General features: G+C 33.8%; 1 protein-coding gene across 1 annotated transcript; it reads right to left on the bottom strand.

The window, feature by feature from the left end:
* Positions 1 to 5,036: 5,036 nt before the first annotated feature.
* LOC143922838 (uncharacterized) lies at positions 5,037 to 18,300 on the bottom strand. The gene is made up of 9 exons (XM_077446193.1): positions 18,110 to 18,300; positions 17,660 to 17,755; positions 17,484 to 17,577; positions 17,263 to 17,398; positions 16,804 to 16,872; positions 16,551 to 16,728; positions 8,665 to 8,856; positions 8,102 to 8,593; positions 5,037 to 6,323 (listed from the first exon to the last, which is right to left on the bottom strand). Exons 2-9 carry the CDS (start codon positions 17,663 to 17,665, stop codon positions 5,037 to 5,039), a joined length of 2,454 nt encoding a protein of 817 aa, XP_077302319.1. The 5' UTR covers positions 17,666 to 17,755; positions 18,110 to 18,300.
* Between the last annotated feature and the right edge of the window lie 1,987 nt (positions 18,301 to 20,287).

Below are 20,287 nucleotides of genomic sequence, written 5' to 3'. Positions count from 1 at the left end.
GGTCGAAAAAGCAAATATCAGAAGGCAAAGATCTTAAGTCGAAAGATAAAAAAAAGGGTGCATGGTAAACGGTACTATGTATATATAATATATATATATATATATATATATATATATATATATATATATATATATATATATATATATATATATATATATATATATGAGTGGCATGCGGTGAAATTATCTCTCTTTTTGTCATACAGCCTTGTTTAATGTGCGCGCGCAGGATATGGGAGGAAAAACATGTTCCTCTTGTTCCTGTTGTATCCTGCTCGCGCAAATTAAGTGAGGATGTACGACGGGGGGAGAGAGACTTTTACCGCACGCCACTGATATATATATATATATATATATATATATATATATATATATATATATATATATATATACTAACCGTTTTACATATGTATGCATGATAAACGAATATTTTCGACTTTTTCACGGTCATTCAAATACAATATATTAAATCAGATGCAGGAATGCAAATATGTAAATATATTTTTGGAATATGATCTGAATGTAATTATCTATTAATATATATATATATATATATATATATATATATATATATATATATATATATATATATATATATATATATATATATAATAATAGATAATTATCACAGAAATATTAAGTAAAAAAAGAACAGTACTCAAGCCAAATATCAAAAAATAAACACTATGCATAAAAAATCACATCTCAATTTGTCAATACAATTTAAAAATATGACACAACGAAAAATGTCAATACATAATCCTACAATGATGTATGTAAATCTATTTTAAAATGTAATAAAAATCATGGAATGTGCAAGATGTACAAACCACGTTACTACATACATATGTACGTCATACGGTGTCGTGTTGTTTTAACTTTATGGACTAGAAAACACATTATAATAACATGTATTTAAGTACATTGTACAAGCACGCATTTTTAAAATATTAAATATACATACGTACTAAATTAATCTATCAAAGTTCTCTGTCTACATTAAAAAGATACATACGTATCATTATTTGTCTAAAATCAAAAGTTTCAAATTAAAGTACACTCAAACGATTAAAATTATATATATATATGTATCACTTCAGTTTGCAAAAAATATATATATATATATATATATATAATGTATAATATATTCTTTTTATAAAATGGTACTAACCAGTGCTGCATACTTATTTAATGTAAAGAAACAAAGGCACAGCGTCTCTTAAAATAATGTAAAATTTTATGTTCCAACTAATTAAATGTGCACAATAACTACATAAATATATGTATGCAATATTTAGAATATTTTGAGGACAGTTGTTTTTTTTTTTTTTTTTGATAAAATTCAAAGTATGTTCCAAAAATTTTTTTTTGACATTTAATTTTATAAAATTTTAACCCTCACTAGTCAAATTAATCCAAATATACATATATACGTATAAAAGTTCAGTTATAAAATTTGTTTCTTGTCTGTGAGGTGATTCCTATTTTTATCTGAGAATTACTAATCCTTATCTTTATTAGCATTAGCGATCATATTTCATGATAAGCGAAATTTTTCTACATACTTTATTAACCTTTCAACAATTTCGTTTAAATTCATAATAACATCAACTTAAAGATAGTAAAGCAATGTTTAACACGAAAAAAAGCGCAAAAACATTATCTTTCATTTTCTAAAATAAAATAATTTACAATTGGATATATGATTGAATTATAACAGAAAACCCAAAGATTTCATTAATGGTAAGCATTAAATTATATCAGTTCATAGCTTAATTGAGGAAGGTTAAGCTTTGTTTTAAGTCACAATCATTATCATATGCCATACATATGTAGGGTTGCCACCCCTACCGTTTTGACCCGGAGTCAGCTAGTCGTATCCCAGCTCCAGTTTTGAGTGTTATTTCTCCGGGTGTGTAGTAAATCCCCCAAAAAAATGATAAAAATAAATAAAATAGTATATTGAAAATTCACAACTGCATATCTCGTGTAGAAATATTTGGCCATATCTCGAGTATTAAAATTTGTTTCTAAAGCGAAGGTAAGGGGCGAAATCACACAGGGAAGAACGGCACGTCGTGTGAATGGCTCCCTGCTGTGGGTGGTCTCCTACATTTCTTCAAACATGGGATACACCGTTATCGATCACTGTCAAGCAAGTATACAATTTTACCGAAAACACTCCAGAGGGTCATTTTGGGGCGGGGCGTTCCATGAATATGTGCAAGACATCATGTTTAACCACTTAATCGCCATAAGCGCACCGGTGTTTAAAAGACTATGATTTGAAATTAATTTTAGTTACTTCACAGTGACATCTAAAAATATCCTGTGATACTAATGAAATTGAAAAAAGTCAATATTTTTCCTTATTTTGTTATATATTCAAGAGATAGTGTCAAGGGTTGCCACTAAACAAAAACGTAAAATAATCGAATCGGTTTCTAAAAACGCGTGGCGAATAAGTGGTTAAAAGTATCTAAAAAAAAAAAAAACCACATGCCACGTGCATCGCTGTGTGTTTTCGCCATAAAAGCTATAGATTACTTGGTTAAATTTTTTAATTTTGAAAACATCCCATTCAAACAATTTTCAGCAATTAATCACAAGAACGAAAATTTGAAATACCAAGATTTTTAGATGCTGCAAAATACGTAAATGTAGAATTAGATGCCAGTAAATTGTATGATGATATATTCTTTCTTAAAAATATACCATTCCTTCCATAATATCGCTCGATTTGCCTGTCGATAAAAAATTAACAAAAATAGTCTCCTCTAATGCTTTCACCGAACATTATTATTTTATATAATTTCGAAATGTGATTTTTTTTCATTAATAACTGGCTGAACCCGGCATGCCTTGCAATGCCAGAATAAAGCATGCAATTCCCGTTTCAAGTGATGGTTGGAACTCAACAACGTCTCTTCAATGCCGTGTCGTCATAAACCAACTGGTAACGTGGTTACCAACGAACACATTTCCTTGACTACACAATGGCGCTTCAAACTTTCGCGTCGGTAAAATCGTAATTACGAATTATTAAGAGGTTTGTTCCCGTTTTCTTTTCACTGTAAGCTACCCGGACATCCTTACAACAAATCCTGAAAGTTCCATCGTAACCGGTTGAGTGGTTTAGGAACCTATACGAGACAGACATTCAATTTTATATATATATATATATATATATATATATATATATATATATATATATATATATATATATAAAATTGAATCACGGGTTCTCATTTTTCAACTTGAAAATCCAGGTGGCCACGTTTTTAAACATGGTCAATGACTGTGGTGTTCTTGCTTTGTATTAGAAATTTGATTTTATTGGTATTCCAATGAGTATACGTATCAGTACATAAATGCGGATTCAGAATAAGCATATAAAATTAAAAAATATCAGTATTCAAACGTTGATACTGTAACACGTATACCCGGAGAATTAGATGTACATATTAATAAAATCAAATTTCTCCAACAAATTGATGGTCACTTTAACTTGAGTGTTCTGGATATTTACTAGTGTTATTAAATTAGTATGATTGTAATCGGGGCCGCTCTAAGGGTAGTTACAATACAAAATTTGCGCCTTCCTCCCCCAAAAAATTATAATAAAATAAAAAATATCAAACATTGTTCACCTGGCTTATCATCAGAATATATGTATATATATATATTTTATTTTTTATGGCGACAGATAGAGATAGCGAGGTACCCACAAGATGCCCCCATGAATACATGTCAATGTGCATGTGCATTTTTGCCATCGCTGCTATTTTTTCCACACTTTTGCACACGAAACGTAGACTTCGGTGATGTTACAAATTTATTTCAATTTTTTTTAACCCTTTGAATGCTGACCAACGCCAATGGCGTTGTTTTTTCGGAATGTATGTACAAAGTAAACAAGAATACTACCCGCTAAGCCTTTCCAGGTAGCATTGAAAATGGGTCGTGTAATCCGTGTCAATGTTTATAAAAACTAGTTTACACCGGAATTTCTGAATTTATAACCATAGCAGAATTTCAATTTCGTATTTTAGGCTTGTAGACCAACAAGTCCACAAGCCTAAAATACGCCGATAGGGGTTGTTTTTTGTAAAAAATTAACAAGAATACTACCTGCTAAGCTTTTCCAGGTAGCATTGAAAAAAAATGCATTAAACATGGCTCGTGTAATCCGTGTCAATGTTTATAAAGACTGATTTACACCGGAATTTCTGAATTTATAACCATAGCAGAATTTCTCAATGGAAATCCCCAACTGCTGAGTATTTTAGATTATAGCTTGGCATTTAGATTGTGAGCATTACATTTCAACAACAATAAAGTAGATGGAACTAGTTTTGGAAAAATACATTCATTAATAGACTTCTTTTGCTTATTTAATATTGTTGCAAGCTATATTAGAGAGACTAAACACACCTTTACAAAACTCGAAATCCTCGGCGGTAGTGATGTAGGGTTTGTTTGGATTAGCTACAATTTTTATACCTGCTTTCTATTGGATTTCTAAGTAAATCTAGTTGGAAATTTACAGCGTGGCAGGCTTTCAACAGAAAAGACGTCAGCACTCAAAGGGTTAACAGAATATGTGGATGTATTTTTTATATAATTTTTTTGCTTTGGCTTTGGCGCCCAGGTGTTCTGCACCTTCAAATCACCCCTTAGAGCGGCTCTGATTGTAACGTATAAATTGTAACTAATTTTTAGACAACAAAAAATGGGTAAACATCCCCAACGTTATCTATGCTTGTACATATTTACTATAATTTTTAATCTTGCAAAAGAAATGAGCAATTGTGCAAACATTTCTATAAACCAATCGATGCAATTATTAATTAATTTTGTCTAGCGAATCGCACCCTTCGATAAAAATGCCAACTTAAAACACCCTCACTGGACTGGAGTATTATTTCTGAGCAACATATATGTAGTACAACAACATACAATAAAAATATAAATATTATTACAACACCGTTTTCAATAAATTTATATATATATATATATATATAAAATAGTAATAATTACTCTGGATACATCTCAATGGACGCATCCAAGGTGATATCCTTGCTGATGACGGACGGTTCGCTTTTTAAGAATGTCCTAGAGCGGGTCATCAGCATAGAAATGGTGGCGTCGTCGGCGGACGTCCCGTCAGATTCTTGATTCTTTGTGGGTATATTGATAATATCACACGGGTTTGCCTTGTTGGAATTGTTTGAGAATGATTGCGAGTTTGAATTGGATTCCTTGGCGTTGGGTTTCCTGGTAACCTTTGCGCTGCTGCTGACAGTGGACTTGGCGAATGTGTGTGTGCTCTTCCCTTTAGTGTTACTTTTTAAACTCTTGACCACGTTCAGCGGCGCGTTATCCTTCCTCAACCTTGGACTCGTCGAGATGATCCTCTGTGACGAGTGGCTGATGGGCGAAGAATAACTGCTGCTGTAGTCGAGGCTTGATTTCTTAAATGTCGGTGATTTGTTGAAGGCCGTTCTGTAATTTTTCTTGCTGTCCACAGAGAGAGCCGTATCACTCACCGATATATTTCTCTTATCCTCTGCAAGCGATTTACTCTTCTCCGGAAGCGTTAAGGAAGTCTTCAACAGTTCCCTATTGCTCCTGTCGTTTGATTTGTAATTATATTTCGATGTAATTGAAGTTTGGAATGGATTCTTTTGAAGCTTCGCACTATCCAACGGTCGAAAGCTGTACGGTGATACATACGAAACAGGAACGCTTTTTGTGAGCGACTTCTTGATTTGATTTTCATTTAAAATATCTGATACTTTGCTCTTTCTATTTCCGTTGAGACTACTATCAACACTATGATTGAGGTAGCTTTTCGAATGGGTTTGTTTTGCAACGTTCAAATTGTCTGTTACGTTCACATTATTAGGTTTCTTCGTTAATTTTTTGTTGACGTTTGGCGACGTGTAGTTTACAGGTTTACACAATTGCTTGCTATTCAAAGATACGTTTCGAGACGACATCTGCTTCTTTGGCAAAACGTTTGCTTCTTTGTTTTTGATGGGTTTATTAGTATTCATATATCTCGGTTTGACGTCTTTGTATTGCATACTTTGAGCTGTGGGCAAGACTGGATGAGAGTTTCGCATATTTGCCAAATTGGTGGTTTTCGTTGAGGATACCATTGAATTTCCGGGAGCTACGAAAAATCGCTTGGAAGCCGTTGGAGCGGGCAAGTGTTGCCGAGAAGCACTCATCGGAACTCGGTTTATATTTCCCAATTGAGAATACAGTATGTATTTGATTCTTTCAACGTTACGCTCTCTAGTAAACTTGTTTGTGCTCTGAAAAAGAAAATTGAAGATAATTTTTTCCAAGAAATTGGTATATTTATGCATTGTACAAATTATTTTTTGCAAAAATATTATTAAATTATATACAAAAGTGTCTCAAAATTCATGCAACATTTGAATTTTGCGCCATTTGTGCGGTAAAGTGTTGCCAACGAAATTAAAAGACAGCGTGATAGTTGACAGTTCAGGGTTATTAAAAATGAGAAAAAAATATCAAAATAATTATTAACTAATTCAATTACTGCAGTTGCCATTTCCTGTTCGTGTAATTTCCCGTTTTGGTGATCAGAATTGGCAATCCAGATCATGCAATTTGACGCCGTTGGACTTTTTTTTGAGGTTTTTGGGAAGTCTAAGGTTTATGCCAACAAGTCCATGACCACCCACGCCTTGAAGAAGGAAATTGAGCGCTGTATTAACGAAATTCAGCCAGGTTTATCTTAAACGACCATGGAAAACTTCAACAAACGAGTGCGTATGTGAGGGACAAGGCCGTGGAGGCCATTTACCCGATATGATATTCTATACATAACCCTATACTGTTTATGTACTTTATGAATCAATAAAAAATTACAATTTCTAATTATAAACCTGTGTTTTCTATCAAAATTACTTCTTGCGTGAATTTTGGGACACCTATACCAGTGATGGCGATCAATGAGAAGTGGGTCAAATTTCGTTAATTATTATTTTTTAAACTAGCCCTTGGGTTATTAAGTCAGTGAAGTCACTTGAAGGGGGGGGTAAAAAGAATACTAATAAATTTGGAAATACAAAGATTTGTTAACAGAAAAGTTTAACAGTTGATCCTCCAAAAAGGTTTACGTTTTCTTTTTATTTTACTATACTTTTACAAGTAAAGAGCAAAAAATGAAGGTCAACGTCAAAAATTTATATAAAGACCTCTCGCATTTATGAGGTTGATGAATTTTATTACAAATGGAATTACATTTAAAAATGTTTTTAAAACATGCTTTGCACATAAAACTTGCTGGTGTATTATACAATGAAATTTAATCAGATAATGTCTAATAGTTTGCTCAAGCTGCTGAATAAAACCAATATTTTTTCCCAATATTTTTTCGGAGCACCATCTTTCGTTACGGAAACAATTTTCTGTAAGTTGATATCAAACCCTGACGGATGCCACATGCAAGAAACTAGAGGCATTTGAGATGTGGACATACAGAAAGATGCTGAGAATCTCATGGATGGCGCATCGTACCAATGCCGAGGTTGCTTGCCCTGATGGGAAAACATGTCGAAGTGCTCAAAAGTGTAAAAAGGCGTAAATTGGAGTACTTCGGACATGTGATGCGGAACGGAAAATACGATCTCCTGCGCCTAATAATCCAGGGGAAAATCGTAGGCCAACGCAGTCGCGGCAGGCGGAAAACATCATGGCTAAAGAATCTTCGGCAGTGCTACGGCCTCAGCACCCGAGCACTATTCCGAGCAGCAATGGACAAAATAAGAATGGGATATCTAGTTGCCGACGTTCTAGGAGGACGTGGCACATGAAGAAGAAGAAGATATCAATTTCTTTAAATGTATTATTAAATTCGGTACACTTCTCGTTCAATGTTATTAGTAATTTTTAAAATTTTCACGCGTCAACATGTATGTAGGTCATTCAAAAAGCCTTCTTGGATCAGTGTCTGACGCGTCAACACTTGAGTCAGTGTCTGACCGACGGGTCATAGGTTCGCCATCACTGCCCTATACCTTGAAGCATAGTAAAAACTGAATAAATTTCAATTGCCATATACCTGTAGATATTTGGAATAAGTTGCCGACGTTACAACCCCTGAATATGTGGTGATCCTCGCTTGCAAATCTGGCTGCAGCGACAACCAAGCCGAGGTGGACATTGCTTGCGAAGCGCAACAGACGAGAGCGTCCTCGCAATGGATCGCCAGCCTGGTCAATAAATCTCGCCACTCGGACACCAGCCTATCGGAAGGGGCTCGTAGCAGCCGGTGTAGTTGGGCATATGCGGCGCACACTTGTAATGGATTCGCTCGCTCAATAGCGGCCGTAATCCTGTCTTCCAGTCTGATAGCCTCTCGATCAGCCATTTTAGCCATCGACAAGAACGAGTCTGCTGAAAGCACGTCGGCCAGATGCGCGCTTATGTATCGGACGCAGTCTCGGAGGAGTTGCAGTGAGAATCGGAATATACTTGCCGTCCATGAAACTTTGGGGAGCACGAACATGAGCTTCTCGCATCGATTCACCGTTTCCAGAACGTTCTCCGTATCCTGTAAGATTTTAAATTAAATTAACTGTTGCCGAATTGCGTATGCCGATGGTGTGATGCGAATATAGTTACAATGTCCAGTGTGTTATGCAGAAAACATTTCTTTATCACGTCATGCGGCATCAGTGCGAATTCTCTGTTCGGCCAAATCTCGTCGCAATACTTCTCAACCCATAATAGAATTTTGTAATATATATCGCCGTATCCAATGGCGCCTGACCATGGTAAAAATTTCGATATCAAATAAATGCATTCTTTACACGGCTGGAATTAAAATTGTACATATTTATTTCATTGAACAAAGAGCTATCCAAAACATGTATGGTTTTATTATGTGATTATAATTTCAGCTAATTGAGCAGTTATTTAATCTCTAATATTGGTATTAGAACGGGGAATTTTTTTTATATACAGGTATATGTTGATTAAATGAAAAGGGTTATATTATATTATTGATTGATGGAAAAGTGTAAGTAATGATGGAATAGATAATAATAATAATATATAATATTATTATATGAAGATTCATAAAAAAAAAATCACTTAATTTGAAAATTTAAATACATTACACATGGTGACACGACAACTCGTTCACAGATTTTCCGTAAACCGAGGATGCGCTCCAGGCATTACGTATATGGTCATCTCTTTCTCACCCCGTCTGTTCACCATGATCTCGTTTACTCTGCCATTACGTATGCAGCCATCTCTTTCACAGACCGTCTCTTTTGCATACGTAATGGCATAGTAAACGAGATCTTGGTGAACAGACGGGGTGAGAAAGAGATGGCCGTATACGTAATGCCTGGAGCGCATCCTCGGTTTACGGAAAATCTGTGAACGAGTTGTCAGGTAACCATTACACATACAGAGGTACTATATCGTTACGGCTGGTTTGCCTTTTCACAAGCTTTTTTTCAATAAAATACAAAGTCTTGGTGCAAGTATGAATTTTACTGCTCTTACCCCTCCTCTCCCCATGGACATTTAAAGTTTACTAAAGATTTTTGTTGGAACATAGACATCCTAGAACGATTCAAGTCCAAAGTTCTAAAAAAATGCTGGTAAACCCCCCCCAATGGTTCGTTGCAAACGAAGAAATAAAAAAGGATCTAAAAATGGAAACTGTTAACCACTTGGATTATTATAACCGATTCGATTATTTTATGTTTGTGTTTAGTGCCAACCATTGACACTACCTCTTGAATGTATAACAAACTAAGGAAAAATATTGACTTTTTCTGCGCTTATGGCTATTAAGTGGTTAAGGCAGACATCGCAAAAAAACCTCACAGTATATGGAAGGGTTAATTCGACCTACTAGGCGAGTAGATGGATGTCTCCAGATTAATAAGGCACAGACCATCAAATGTACCTAGCAGATTCAATTAGTAAAAAAAAAAAAAACACTAAAAAACCTAAATTGGACATTACCATTGGATAATAAATCCAAATTAAAGCGAAAATGAAAAATTAAAAACAAAATTACTAATGTTTTAACCCTTTGAGTGCTGACGTCTTTTCTGTTGAAAGCCCGCCATGCTGAAAATTTCACCAACAGTTCCAACTATGTAGAATTATTTAGAAATCCAATATAAAGCAGGTATAAAAATTGTAGCTAATGCATTAGGGACTTCTGTAATGTCACAATGGTCTAAACTTAAATAAATAAATATATTAGTATATTGCTCGATTAGTAATGAACAAGAGCACCATCAAAGGCACAAAAGATACTCAGTTTTAATATTTTAATTTAAATTCAAGCACTCAATGTCTAACCCTTTGAGTGGTGACGTCTTTTCTGTTGAAAGCCGCCACGCTGAAAATTTCCAACTAGATTTACTTAGAAATCCAATAGAAAGCAGGTATAAAAATTGTAGCTGATCCAAACAAACCCTAGATAACTACCGCCGAGGATTTCGAGTTTTGTAAAGGTGTGTTTAGACTCTCTAATATATCTTGCAACAATATTAAATAAGCAAAAGAAGTCTATTAATGAATGTATTTTTCCAAAACTAGTTCCATCTGCTTCATTGTTGTTAAATGCAATGCTCACAATCTAAATGCCAAGCCACAATCTAAAATACTCTGCAGTTAGGGATTTCCACAGAAATTCTGCTATGGTTATAAATTCAGAAATTTGACACGGATTACACGACCCATGTTCAATGCTACCTGGAACGGCTTAGCGGGTAGTATTCTTGTTTATTTTATTACATACGTATTTCTAGCTCATGGACTTGTTGGCGAAACGCCGATCGGTGTTGGTCAGCATTCAAAGGGTTAAATAAACAGTTTATACAAATGCCCTCCCTGAGTGCGTCAGGTTTTCTAAGACCGAGGATGCATTCTTGCGAGGTACGAGGAGACACCTCTGTGAAGGACAGTGCATATAAATTTATATATAAAATTTTAGAGTTAAGTAATTAAGAATGTGTTTTTAAATTAGCTAAATAGCTAAAATTATATAGATAAATACAACAAGAGTAAATATGCCTCAGATATACAAATGTATTTGAAATTTTATTTTTATTTAAACCCTTTTCTTTTGTTTGATTAAATTTGACACAAATATACAGAAAGCACCAAATATTTACAACAAATAAAGAGCCGGATTTTAAACTTAAATATCAAACGAAACAAACCAAAATATTACAAGCAGTACGGGGATAGTGTATTTATCTAATAAAAAAAAGTTTTTTTAAAAACATACCTCTTCTATAATTTGTATATAAAATTATTATTTTGATTAAAAATACCAATAATTTTATTTTACTACCGCCATCTATGTTTAAAACTAAGAACTGGATAGACGTCAGGCACTTTTCAGAAATTCAACTTTCAAACGCATCTTCCACTATATTTTTGCACCATCGTAATGGCGAAGGGTCCATTTAGTTATATTGATGACCCCAAAATGAGCAATATGGCAAAGTATGAAAACGATCGGATAAGAGGCAAATTTTTTCCTGAATTGTAATCGTAAGTGAAACGTAAAGGAGGTATGTAATAATTAAAATATGGTTATTATTTTCATTTTAAGGGACGTCCTTTTGAGTTTTTAAATGTATAATTAAAAAAACTTGAATTATAATACATGCATGTGTACGTATATGAGTAAAAAATTCATCGAATATGTTCAAAGAAAGCGTGCATTATTTGGTAAAAGCACATGCTATCTCTTTCAGCGCCTTTCGACCAATAGCATTTCGTATAGACAATAAAACATTGTACGTACGAAATGCTATTGGTCGAGATTGGTTGAAAAGGACAACATATATGTACGTGTTTTCCTATATCTGATGGATAATAGTCAAACTTGTTACTTGTTACATGGTGGCTGCAAAGTACATATGGTACATATGTACATACAGTGCCGGTTTTAGGGGGGGGGCTAAGTTGGGCAACTCCAGAGGGCGCCAAATAAGTTAGGGCGCCGAACGATGCGTCAAAAGCCCTTTAAAATTTAAAATTAGAGCGCCAAAAGCCATTCAAAATTTTGGATTAGAACGCCAAAGGCAAAAGTTCTTTCTAAAGGTGTTTAGAAAATATTGCCCGAGGGCGGCATAGGGTGTAAGGCCGGCACTGTGTACATACGAATAAATAAATCGTAACTACATATGTAATTTATGATTAAAATAGTGATAATGTATAGGATTTGATGATGATGATCGTGAAAATGATTCAAAATTTTGAAGCGGATGAAATCAAGCTGTTTAGTGTGTGTGTGTGATCTCTGAGTGAGACACAGAGATCACTATGTAGTTACAGTTTCAAAATATTACAATATGAGTATTGTTGATTCAAAATCGGAGTGATGTTAGTAATAGTAAGGAATAAAAGCATTATATAGGCAGGCGTTAAATACTCAATATTATTGGCATTCTTTATTAATGAATTTTATTTCGGATTTCACGCAGATGTACTAATTTTATGAAATTAGTAAAGGTTTTAATGGAGTGATATAAAATATAGTAACTTTGCTAATACATATGTAGTTTCGCCTCGCTGTTAAGTTGTATTTTGTCTTTCAAAAAAGCTGTATATTTTCCATATCATTTTTCATAAAATGTTACTCTGAAACTAAAATAGACATCATTTCATATCATTTTCTTTTCCATGTTGTTCTTGTAAGTTTCCATATTTGAGTATAAAATTACTGTTGATTTCTTCTAATAATTTTGTGCACTTAGCATAGAGTTCGATGATTTTTATGGAGCTTTCTAGAAATTTCCCATATTTTGTCAGTTGGATTATGTCATAGAGCAGCGGTTCTTAAGCTGTGGTCTACGTAGTCATTATCAAGGGTCCGCTAAACAATTTTGACATTAATAAATAAAAAAACTTTTATGTTACTGGGTTGGGGATCCATTAACAAGGAAGTTACTAATGCTAACCATTACTTTATATTCGAAGATAACCATTTATCTACATATATTCGATATATCTTTGAAACTACCATTCAACAAAACTGAACTCTGAACTTCTCAAATTTGAACACCCTGCAATTGCAAATAAAGCACTTCCACATTTGATTCCATACTGCGTAACATATTTACATATGTGAATAGACTTTTTCCGAATTGTTATATATAAAATCAAAGTAGAGAAACAAACTGAATGTAGAAGCGGAACCTCAGAGATCTCAGAATAAAACTTTCAAAAATCGAGCCTGACATTGCGGTCCTGGTTTCAAGGAAACAATTAAACCTATCTCATTATGTAAAAGTTATTTGTAAAAAACATATTATCATATAATAAGAAATATTTTGACGAAGAAAGTTGTAATGTATTAACATTATTGAATGATGAGACAGAAATTAAGTCTCAAGAACAACGAACAATAGTTAGGGTTGGGGTAAGGTCAGCAAAAAATGTTTTTCAAGAGGGCGTCCTCGGCCTATATATGTATGTAAGTTTAAGAAGCACCGTTCTATAGAATATGGGGATAGCCTTAATATCATATATCGGTACATATTCATATATTATTGAATCAATTGTGATTTATCCAAATATCAATTCTAGATTAAAAAAATATGGTCCCAACTCAACATTACTTTCTTGTTATTTTCTTTGTACTGAAAATCAAGTAGATACAATCATTGTAGACATCAAGTCAATGTTATTATTGTGATATGAAGTATTGTTTTATTGTAAAACTAGACTTGCACTCGAGACTAAATGAGACAAATCTATTCCTCCAAACATTGAGTAAACTATTCAATCTATCTGTGGCAGGTACAAAATCTAATATTAATGTTTTGTTTTTTAGAAACCTGCCATTGTTTAGTGTATTAACAGAGGCTCAATGTTTGGAAGGATATCAGCACTTTTTTCAGACAATTAATAGAGAATATAAAAAGTGAATCCATGCCGAATATATTGCTATTATTGATGACAATAAAAATTAAATATAAAGCGTTTGGTTGTGCAGCTCTAAAATTTATCTTATTTGGTGTCCCGTCAATAGTGTGGATGCTGAAAGGTATTTTACTAAATACAATATAATTGTTATCGATAATCGCACGAATCTCAAAAAAGAATCTGTAGAAATATGTTCCATGTTGAGTTTTAATAAATTTTAATTGATATTATATTTTTATATTCATATTTTTTGTCTTTGTATTTTTATATGCATATTTTTTTCATTATAATTTTAATTACAAAACATTTTTGAATTTTTCTATAAGTTGTATAATGTATGTATATAAATTTTATTAAAATTCATCGAAATTTTTTATTATTTAAAATTAAACTCTTCATAAAAATACATAGATGCTAAAATTGAACATTTTTAATGCCCTAAAACGCTAAAATGCAAAATGAAAATGCTAAAATTGACAAAAGTAGATGCCCAAAATACGTGTCTCTAGTAATTGGCAATAGTGAACCATTTATTGTGGGCAAAAGCAACTTGTCCACTGATCTCTGGTAATAATAATAACTTAACAAAAAGATTTTTAATTTTGATTTAAAACCACTCTAAAAGAGGGACGAAATATCTTTCCAATTCAGACACCTACATATGTAAGAGGTGACTTGCGGGCAACTCTGTGAGTGACTTTGTCACTCTTGATTGCCCAATTCGGGTAAGCATAATCGACTGAGAATCCACTAAATATATGACGATGCAGCCACACAGCTAATACTTTTTTACTATAGAGTTTTCAAGGTTCGGTGATTATTCCGCAAAAAGCGATCTCGCGCACGTCATTACAATCTCCATCGATCACGCGAAATATTGTACTAACAAGAACTCGAGTGCCGATTTTTGTGCCAACAATGTCGAGCGACTGCAATTTGCGCAATAGTCCGTTTATCAGTTTTCAATACATGACGATAGTCACACGTGTTCATAGTTCTTTCAGTAAGGAGTCGCCGACAAATAATCACCGAGAGTGGCACCATTCAATACAACGCTATACATTTTTAGGGACCGCAACGGTTGTTTAGGTAATAAAATCACCGTAATCAATAAAATGACCAGACCCATCGCCGGCAACCAATATCGACTGAGCAACCGGTGAGTTGCCCGGTGTGGCATGCTCCATACATCTGCATACATTTGAGTTGTTGGCAAGTCACCCGGTGTGATCAGGCTCTAAGAGATGTCGGCAAAATGTATCTTTATTCATAAATACACACTTTTCTATTGCAAACCAACACTGAATGTACGCTCCATATTTTTCAGTATTATATAACAGGTTATCTATTCTGAAAATGCTTGAAGGTCAACCTTCCTTTTACTGTAATAAACCTTACCTATCATGATCATGTTAAGGTTTAAGCCTTCATAATTAAAATATTAAAAAATAATTATCTCAATTTAAGTAACGTAGATTTGATGTAAAAAAAAGATAATTAATGCGAAATATAGGCTAGAAACGACAAAAAGGTATCATAGCCAGAGAAAGGTTATAATAATAGAAGCGCCTTTATGAATAAATAACGCGTCTCTATAAATACGCTAAAACGCACGGAATACAATCAGGGTCATCACATATTCACTACAGAAATTAAAGTTTTATTTTGATATAGATTTATTTACAATTTGAGTATATGGTGGCCAATCCGTTTCTTTTCACAGTTAGCGGATTATTTTTATCCCCTTTTTTGTATTTGTCGGTCCTTGGGAACTCTTAAATTAACGTGTAATGTATAGTTTCAACAAAAATATATATAATATAAAATGAACGATGATTATATATATTCAACTTAAATAATTGGTTATTAATATAATTGAGTATTCGGCGCCACCAAGAGAAATGTTTTTACATTTCTCTGGTGCCACCCCTGAAATGTTATGTAGAATGCGAGCGATCGCCATGACACTTTTAAAAACTGTCAAACTACGATGTTAATTGAATAGTATGTTACTTAAATGATGAATTTATTTATAAAAATGTATCCCATGTTGTTTATTGTATGTTTTTGAATGCATTGTGCAATTTTTAACGATGCACTTGACCATTGCCCTTGCCCAGAGAAGTTTTATCGGACATACGTCGAGCACCAAGCATCAAATACGACTGATGCTAACATTATTTAGGATTGTCTGTGGACAATCGTCACTTGACAACAATATAACGCCTAAAGCCACTTCTATTATTATAACATTTCTCTGATCATAACAACAAATAAATGTATATTGGACGAAGGTGCCAGACCAAATGCTGTCTGACCACTCATTTGTTAATAATTTAATGTTGCGATAGCTTATCTAAATGCATTGATATGCTTCCGAGGAATACAAAATATACGGACTCCGAGTTCAGTGCATTTACATTTGTATTTAAATAATTCGAGACAGTGTAATGTAGTCAACTATATAGTACTGGACATCCTATATTAAAAGTGAAATCATGCAATTACAAACAATAATGGTTATTTTGAAAGTAAAAAATCAATTTACAAAGGTTGTAGCTGACAGCAATAAATAAAATAAATAGATAAAGTACCTTGTGAAAACTGTGGAAATATTCGAGTTCTAGAATGTGTGTGACTAGCTCTTTGAGTCCTTCTAAATTTAACAAATCAGCCAAATCGGCCAGCTCGAATATATCTATATTCTGGGGGACATTCATATTACCAGAATATATCTGGCACAGAGCAAAATGCACACACTCGAATGAAAATCTGTAAAGTTAAACGCCAAGTAGATAATTAAACAAACACCAAAACTATAAAATACATATATTATAGTATACACACCCATCCAAATACATTATGTTAATGGAATCTTTGGATTTTCCACTAAACATAGCCGCAAAATATTGACACCTATAGGACAAATTAGCATGTTATTGATGGTGACACGACAACTCGTTCACAGATTTTCCGTAAACCGAGGATGCGCTCCAGGCATTACGTATACGGCCATCTCTTTCTCATCCCGTCTGTTCACCAAGATCTCGTTTACTATGCCATTTCGTATGCAGCCATCTCTTTCACAAACCTTCTGTTCACCGATAACAGACGGTCTGTGAAAGAGATGGCATAGTAAACGAGATTTTGGTGAACAGACGGGGTGAGAAAGAGACGGCTGTATACGTAATGCCTGGAGCGCATCCTCGGTTTACGGAAAATCTGTGAACCGAGTTGTCAGGTAACCGCTATTGATAACCAAATCGAAAAATCTTATAATCTGATAAAGTATCTGTATTTCATTGCCTGGACATAAGTACACTTTTATGAGCTCTGATAAGAGCCCCGTCCACATCTATTGTTATATCACACCCCGTTTCCTCGTCGAACATTTTACGCCAGTTTTGACCTCTGGGATAGTATGTGATGCGCTCATTGATGCCTGTAAATCAATCACACCGGGAATGAAAAATCTATATAAATTTAAATGAACAAAAAAAAATGCATTATCGTGATATAATATGTACTTGTCGATGTAGTATTCGATAAAGATAGCAAATCTTCATCTTCATTATCTTTGCACACCATTTTAATCGGGATTTTCGTTCTTGTACGATGCATCTAAAAACAATACATATAAAATCAGTAGTTAGAAGTAGTTAAAGATAAAATACAAAAATTCAATCTCAACTGGAAATCTTACCTCCATTATTTGCTGTTTATGTATACTAACGATAGTGTCTACAACCCAGACATAATTTATATATTTTCTGTGGCGATTAATCGCATAGATTCAAGTCTAAAATATTCAGGATAGTTTAGATATAGACGAAACATTACAAACATGTGTTACACATACACAAATCGCAACTGCACATTTTCACAATTCGCAAATTGCAAGGAAGTGCAGAGGTCAAACACAATTATCGCAGGCAAAATAATCGCAGTTTTGAATCAACAAGTATAAATTCAAGTGTGGTGTGAAATTTTTAGTACAAATAATGAATATTGCATATTTGTTGATACGAAACATAATCGCTTATATAAAACGATAGTGAAATACATGAAAAATGCTGTTTCCATACGCATGGTGTGTAAATTTTTGTCGATAAATTGAGGTTAAATCGTTACTAGTTTGAATGCGAATATTTACCGTTTAGTGTACAATCGAGTAACTTGCAATATTACTCTCAGCCATTGTTGCACTATATGTCACAAGAAAATTTATCATCTTGTGATACCTAATCATAGAAATGCCTTATATGTACAAGAATACGTTAGCACGAATTGAATTAACTCCTTTTTGACAGCTGTCATTAGTGTGATGTGGAAATGTGTTGTCATAGTAAAATTTTTCGTAATGTTGCCATTGTAAAAATAATGAAAAAAGTCAATAAAATAGAAGTAATACCACTGTCATTGGCCATGTACACAATAGTAGTTGGCGATTTGGACTAAAATACGTACAAAATGAATGCACACAAGAAAAATACAATGCAAAATGGATGCAGTACAAAATTTACGGGTCTACCTCACGTAGGGTTGCCAGATGATAATTTGTTAATGGAGGGCAGATGGGTCTAAAAAGGAGGATTTTCTGTAAAAAAGGAGGACATTCCGAAATTAAACGAATTTTTTATATTATTTTACTTTATTTTAATCATATTTAGCTGATCTGCCAATTTTGGAAAGAAGTTCTTGGTTTTTTAACAAATAATTATAAAAATCTTCACATGTCATGTTTTTGAAGTTGTATCGAGTAACAATTAAAGATTTAACTGACTGCACACTTAGTCTATTCTTTTCTTTGCTCCACTGAGTATTAATCAGTGAAAAAACTTTTTCCACATTTGCGTTATGTGCGCTTATACAAAAATAAAACTCGCAGATCTTGAGCAGTTCTGAGAAACATTCAGTGTTTTTAACACTTTTGAAGTAGATTGTCCACTGCTCGTGTAACTTCAAATCATAATATGCTTCATCTTCATCTGATTTTGATTTAAGAAATGAAATCAAGTTACAAAATTGATCGTGTAGCTTAACATCGTCAATCTCTACACCTCTGATGCTCAAGAACTCAATGCATGAAACTATATCATCATATTTTAGGTTTTCGTTCTCTTTCAGCAATGTCATCCACTCAAAACATTTGAAATTTTCCAAGGGTTTCATCCATTCCATCAAGTAATCTTCACAAGCCTTTTAAACACTGAAAAATTCGTTGGAAATGGACTACTCGGCTTCGTCATTATCACGAAGCTGTTCTCTTACGCTTAGTGGCAAAAAATTGTTGTTTCTTCGATTACGAAGCATATGAAGTACGGATAGAAGTATCTTTGAAATTTCCAGAACGGAATTATGTTACGCCAGTCCCGCCCGATGTTTAGAAAAAAGGAGGACTTACAATAGGTAAGGGAGGACGGGAGGACAAAACATGGAAAAGAAGGACATGTCCTCCTTTTGGATACCATCTGGCAACCCTAACCTCACGGGCCCGAATGTGAAACGCCCGAAAACGCAAATATCGGAAGGCAAAGATCGAAAATCGAAAGATAAAAAAGGGTGCATGGTAAACGGTACATACTCACTTAATTTGCGCGAGCAGGGTACAACAGGAACAAGAGGAACAGGCTTTTCCTCCCGTATTCTGCGCGCGCACATTAATACGGGAGGAAAAGCCTGTTCCTCTTGTTCCTGTTATATCATGCTCGCGAAAATTAAGTGAGTTCACATTAAAGTAAGCTCGCACATTAAACAAGGCTGTATGACAAAAGATAGATAATTTCACCGCATGCCACTCATATATATTATATATACATAAAACCGTTTACCATGCACCCTTTTTTTTTGATCTTTCGACTTAAGATCTTTCGATTTTCGATCTTTGCCTTCCGATATTTGCGTTTTCGGGCTTTTCACTTTCGATCCCGTGAGGTAGACCCGTTTTGTTTATGTATGTATATACAAACTTGACGATGAAATACATCGAAAAAGTTGGGCAAACGAGTCTAAAACACTGGACCATAAATTTTAAGGACTTATTTTTTGTATAAATACATGTTTGAAAGTTAAAATGAGAACTTGGAAAAATTAAAACTGTATGCACAATGAAAGAACTTTATCATTTATATGTTCCCATAAATCAAATAAACTATTTTTAACTAGTTTTTCGATTATTCGGAATTCGTTTTATATAATTTTTTATGTGATATTAAATGTGCTTTATTAATAATAGAATTTTCACGTAAAGCCTCCACAATTATGTTTCATAGTTTCCATAATTACCTATATTGTTACCACATTTGTCCATTGTTTCATCCACACTGACGTA

The sequence above is a fragment of the Arctopsyche grandis genome, chromosome 2 (genome assembly GCF_051622035.1).
Source record: "Arctopsyche grandis isolate Sample6627 chromosome 2, ASM5162203v2, whole genome shotgun sequence".
Taxonomy (NCBI): domain Eukaryota; kingdom Metazoa; phylum Arthropoda; class Insecta; order Trichoptera; family Hydropsychidae; genus Arctopsyche; species Arctopsyche grandis.
This window is presented reverse-complemented; position numbering and strand designations above follow the sequence as displayed.